The sequence below is a fragment of the Limulus polyphemus genome, unplaced genomic scaffold (assembly GCF_000517525.1).
Source record: "Limulus polyphemus unplaced genomic scaffold, Limulus_polyphemus-2.1.2 Scaffold145, whole genome shotgun sequence".
Lineage (NCBI taxonomy): Eukaryota > Metazoa > Arthropoda > Merostomata > Xiphosura > Limulidae > Limulus > Limulus polyphemus.
In genome coordinates, this window is record NW_013665755.1 from 696,897 (window position 1) to 703,151 (window position 6,255).

General features: G+C 34.0%; 1 protein-coding gene across 1 annotated transcript in view; it reads left to right on the forward strand.

The window, feature by feature from the left end:
• The window catches only part of LOC106475292 (FMRFamide receptor-like), a 63,200-nt gene extending 57,333 nt beyond the window's left edge, over positions 1-5,867 (forward strand). The window contains exon 2 of the mRNA XM_013935987.2: positions 3,342-5,867. Coding sequence (XP_013791441.1) covers positions 3,425-4,996 — 1,572 coding nt within the window. The 5' untranslated portion in view covers positions 3,342-3,424 and the 3' untranslated portion in view covers positions 4,997-5,867. The remainder of the gene's footprint in view (positions 1-3,341) is intronic.
• The last annotated feature ends 388 nt before the right edge of the window (positions 5,868-6,255 follow it).

Genomic DNA, 6,255 nt, shown 5'->3' on the forward strand with positions numbered 1-6,255 from the left:
GACCCTCAGATTGCGAGTCGAGTGCCTTATCCACCTGGCCATGCCGGGCCGCCACGTTAAAGAAACACATATTTTTCAAACCTAAAGAAGGTTAAATCTTTTTTTTAAATATTACCATCTACTGCATATGACCTCATTTTCTCTGCTGTAAATCTGAGGGCTCAGAACGCTAAAAACAGTGTATTGATACCCGTGGTAGACACTGCACACATAACCCATTGCGCTTGTGCTTAACAAAAAACCAAACAAAGCTATTGTGCATTTATTGCACGTGTTCGTATATGCCTTACTCGACTAATTTTCTTTGTGTTTTATCTATATAATATAAGGGATACTGTTAAGGGAATCGAAAACTTACAAGTACATTCTAGAAATTTGTACAATTACAAAAAAAAAATCTATCTGTCAAAAGATTACTGAGAAACAAAAACTTCCTGTGATAAATAATTCATCAAGAAACATGACTATGTCATTTAGTAAAACAATGATGTAATTCTACGTAATGCAACAAAAGAAACACACACACACAGAGCTTAGATGCTTTAATCTCAGTGAATCGGGATTCTTGGCTGTCACACAATGTCTTTGTTCAACAGAGATCTTGACCGATTCTCCAAATCAACATAAAGCTAGAAAATCTCCAAGATTCCCAGTATAGAAAAAGTTTTTATGGAGTAGAGAAATAAAATAAACTGATAGATGAAATATTTTCAACATGAGATTACGAAAGCAGTAAATATCACCATAAAGCAATATAGTGGGTTTCATAATAAAATTATAATGGCAGAGTTTGGGTAAGATCAACTGCTGCCAATAACTTAGTAATTCATAGAAATTAACGGTGTTTTTGTCTATTACATTTCATGCAGAACTTAATTTTAAAGATTACCTCTGTATCTAAAAGCAATGTTATGAAAGAATTTTTATAAGCCCATTTATGTCAAAAAGACATTACATATTTTGAGTGTTTTGCGACCATTAAAGTACAACTGTGACATTAATATAGGTGTATTGTTTCAAATATTCCGGTGTTTTTGTATACTAGGAAGAATAAAAAAAAGAGTAAAATTACAACATGTTTTAGAACTGTTTATTCATTCGATGAAGTACACTTAGTAAATCAATTTAATTGACAATGTATTTCTAGTTACAATACAGCTAATTTGAAATTCAAACTTGTCTGAAAGAGTCACATACAATTACTCAGTGAAAGTACGTTTCTCGTTTTCGTCATTTATACAGTCTTCGTGCCCACTAGATATACTTGTGATGCATTGACATCTTTCTTGTCAATTCACGAATATTAATCCTGGTCTGATTGTTCCCATGGACGGTTGCACAACTTGATCCATTGCACATCAATATATTGTCGAGTTGTAAATTTGTACCTCTGAAGCAGAATAGAATCTGAAATGTTCGCTCTAAAGTGTAAGATAAACGTGTGATGACATATCTTTACTGTGATCATACAACATTCCTTTATATTGGTCAGCATCTGAAATACTTTCACACGTGAATTCAAACATAAACGAAAATGTATTTGGTTAAAAATATCTTATTTTTATTTAAAGCAAAACATATAGGAAAATTCTTTGTCACTCTATTTTAAACTTTTTACAATCTGATTTTACTTACTTGTCGATGGAATATTTTACTCATCAATAGAACACTCATTTGGAATGAATTTTATCAATTTTATCAAAAAAGTACTAAATATTCACAAAAGCTAAATTAATTGTTTGTTTGTTTTTAAGCACAAAGCTACAAAAAGCGCTTTCTGTGCTCTGCCCACCACGGGTATCTGCCCACCGGTTTCTAGCGTTATAAGTTCGGGGACATACGGCTGTGCCATTGGGGAGCAGCTAAGTTAATACGATTTCCCTTCGAAATTGAACATAATTATTTTTCCTAAAGACTTATAAATGATAAAATTACGAGTTTGTCTTCAGATATGCTTTAAGAAAGTTTTAATGTTTGTCTTAAGGATGCAATAATTATTCAACAACTTTATTGATAAAATACTCTTCAAAAATGTTACAGATGATTAAGCCTTCCCACCCCCAGTGGCAAAGCGGTATGTCTGCGGACTTACAACGCTAGAATCCGGGTTTCGATACCCCTGGTGGGCAGAGCACAGATAGCCCATTGTGTAGCTTTGTGCTTAATTACCAACAAACAAACAGATGATTAAAGCTTAGATGATATAAGGAAACATTACAAATTAAACTTTTTCTTAAGATTTTCTGATATGTTATAATGGAAGACACGTAAGATGAATATTTTATCTTTTAGCATGTTTTATATGGAACTAAAACTATAAGAATCCCTGAATTAATTTCAAGAACCAGCATTGTATTTTTAATTTTTATTAATCATTTAGATACTGACACAACTAAATATATTAGCTAACAAAAAGTGAGAAATACACAAAATCACTACCCCCCCCCCAACCCCTGTGGTTCAGCGATAAGATCGAGAACTTAAAATACCAATGATCTAGTTCATATAGCACAGATATTGCTTTGTGTAGCTATGTGCTTAACAGAAACAATAACAACAAAATCACTGAGTATAATGAATGAAAGAATTAACAATATTTTACAAAAACAACAAGAACAAATTAAATAAAAAAGCATTATTCTAATTCCAAGATAACTAATCAATCGAACTGAACTGATGAAAGTGATGATAATATCATGATTTATAGGATAAGAATTCGTAGTTGATTAGATGGTCAGCGTGAGATACTTGTTCTTATTCATGCTTTCGGCTGTTATATTAATAAAGCTCCACGAAGTCTGGCCAGTTTAGAAAATTTTGATTAACTCTTACAATCATAAATAATTATTAGAGTGGCATCGGTAACATCAAGTAACATTAGCTATAATATGAAATTTATTGATTTACACACTAGAGGATTCAGCACCGGCCATAGTACCATATCTCCTTTCTTCAATTCTGGAGTCCCATCCAGCACGTTTGTCAGTGTGCAGTCTAGGTAGCATGGAATGAGATAAAAAAAGCCTTTTATTTGAAAAACAAAACAAAAACGAATACACTAGTTGCCCTCCGTATTTTGAGGGTTATATCCTAGAAGGTTATTCAAGTTAGCGTTTATGTAATTGCTTCTATGGACATCCAGTAATTCAATCTATCAGGCCTTCTCAGTAAAAATGATCCAAACTCTCAACAATGCATAATCGTTTTTAGTTAGAAATTACATAAAATAAATTGCCAGTTGATTTGTATTTTATTTTTTATTTATACCTTATTTTTATGAATATATAAATCATATATATTTTATGTGTTTTATATATTCTTATTTTTGTCTTTCGTTCTAGGTTCATTTTACTTGATGCAAGAAACCCAGACCTAGATTAACTTTCGATTTATAAAATTCTTGTCTTCGTTACACACTTTCAAGATGGCTGGACCTGGAGTGCTATATGATGCATATGATACTTTGCACTGTAACTTTACGACCACTGCATCAGATTTGTCATTCACATCTCCTGGAGATTGTGGGTTTTTCTTGTGGCCGACCGAAGAAACAGTTTTGTTGTTTGAGAACGAAACTGAAACTAAAATGGGAGACTCTGAATCTATGTACTTGCGATTTCGAGACCTCAGTCGGTTTTGGATCCAGCGAGTGCTAGTACCTATCATCTCTTTTGTCGGTGTTGTTGGGAACCTCGTGACTATCATAATTATGACTCGTCGGCAAATGCGCTCGTCCACTAATAATTACTTGGCCGCATTAGCTGTTTTCGACATGTTGTACTTAATATGTATATTTATTCTGTCTATTGCTCACTACCCAGGCTTGACGGATCCCCAGCATATCAACTATTGGCGACTGTGGCCCTATGCTTTATTGTTGACCGATGCTTGTAGCAATACTTCTGTGTGGCTTACAGTAACCTTCACAATAGAAAGGTACATCGCCGTGTGTCACCCAATCAAGGGGAAAGTGTACTGTACTGAATCACGAGCCAAAAAGGTAGTTATTATTGTCGCTCTAATTTGTTGCTGCTTGACCTTACCAACCCCATTTGAATGGACAGTTATAGAGGTAATAGATCCCCTGACGAACAAAACTACGGTGCAGCCAGATTTCTCTGATTTTGGAATGAACATTCTCTATAGAAATATATATTATTGGTTATGCGTATTTTTATTTGTTTTCATACCACTTGTCTTACTGACCATATTTAACTCGTTTTTAATCAAGTCAGTGCATGCTTCCAAAATCCAGCGCAATACGATGACCAGACGTAGAGATAATCGGAATTCTTCTAGGCAGGAGAGCAAGATCACTATCATGCTGATTGCTGTTGTGATCTTATTCATGATCTGTCAGCTACCAACTGCTGTTCTTCTGGTGTATACCACATTTCACCCTCAAAACGCTATCACTCTTGGCCTAGGCAACATCTTTAACTTTTTAATGGCTATTAATGCCGCTGGGAACTTTGTCTTATATTGTCTTCTCAGCCAGAAATATCGGCGAACTTTTTTGCAGATATTTTGTCCCTGTCTTAAGACCAAGCTAGTCCGGCTCCATTTGGACTTTCAGACTACCAGCTACACCAATGTTGACGACAGTCCTAGCGTCTCCAGAAACGTTAGCGCACGCAGATCTACACGGGGTACGAATAGCATTCAAGAAGGAATTAACTGTAATACCGGAGGTCGCTGCAGTCGAGAAAATTCTCGACAGGCCCAACGTAGTCTTGGATACCAAGCATCATTAAAGCGGATTAATAATGCTGCACGCAGTAACGACACAATAAATGGCAATGAAAAAAGAAAAAATCAAAGATGCATGAAATATTTTCCCTTTCTTCACCGGAATTGGTATTATGTGTCTAGAGACAAACAAGCCACTGAAAAGGAAAGCGAAGAACAATCCATTCCATTAAAAAGCGGAAAGCATACCATATGCTTGACCAAACAAGATGGAATGCTGAATCACTGTGCGTACTCAGCTGTCTGAAAACTCCACGCTGTAGCTGCAAAATATGATTGGTTTTGAGAATATTGAAAAGCCAGCCACCACTTCTTATATCATCAAAGTATACTTTAAAATAAAGTTTGACAATGATTTGAAAGTTTTCAAATCATTTATTTAATAAAAATCGTGTACTAAACACAGCACTTTTTAAAACACTTTAATAGGCTGTTGCTTAAATAACATAACTGATTTTGGATATTGGTGAAGAAGATAATTGTAATCAAAATAGACCGAGGAAAAAAATTAGTGTTTATTAAAGGGTTACTCGTATTTTTCCTCTTTTTGTTTGACCTCAAAGGAAGAATGTAAACAATAGTAATCTCGATCTGCCTGGTTCAATAAATGCTTGCTTTCAAGAGCTAGGATAGATGTCGTCTAAAATCGTATATGTCAGTATGTACTTGTTGTCATGATACGAAAAATAACAGTTCGCATTGAATGAGAAAACTATTTGATCAACTTAAGACTCCGGTTAAAAGCAGCATCAGTTACGATCAATTTAGAGAGATTAATGATAGAGAATGCCATTCAGTAGAGCTTAATATGTCTTTAACTTTAACTAAAGGAAGAACTTACTTAGAGCTTTATCATGTGTAACTAATCTTTTTTACGCAGGAAAAATAACTAAAGATTATCCAGTCTCTCTCTGTGTACTTTGAATGAGAACAAGCGTTTTGTTTTTGAAATAGTTGTTAATGTTATCGAAAAATAATCATGCTTATACATTAATTCAGTAATAAAAAAAAGAAGAAACTACATGGTTGAGTACTTAAATAACTTACCCAAAATTGTTAAGAAGGGGTAAACTGCTACAGTAGGTGATTTTGAATTGTTTAGTTTTGATAAATGTGCCATGTTTTCTTTGATGTATATATATACATATATATATGGTGAAATATACAATTGTAAGTATACGTATATGAATCTAGTAGTCTGATATTGAACAAGTTTCGATATTTAAACTCAAGAGATAAAACAAAAGTGTATATGTATGAATGTCTGTTTTACTCTTAATATTTTCCGTATTTTGTATTCAATGTAGCTAATACAGACACGTCTTTGTATTTTTGTATGGTTACTATTGAGGTTTTTGAGAACACTCTTTGGTGAGGAAGAAACACGCTTGGGACTAACTATTTAATATACAGTAGGTGCTTAACCTTAAGCGATTTTATCAAGTAGCTGATAGAAATGAAATACTACAGTCTGAATGAAATTCTAAACACGCTTAAATGGACTTC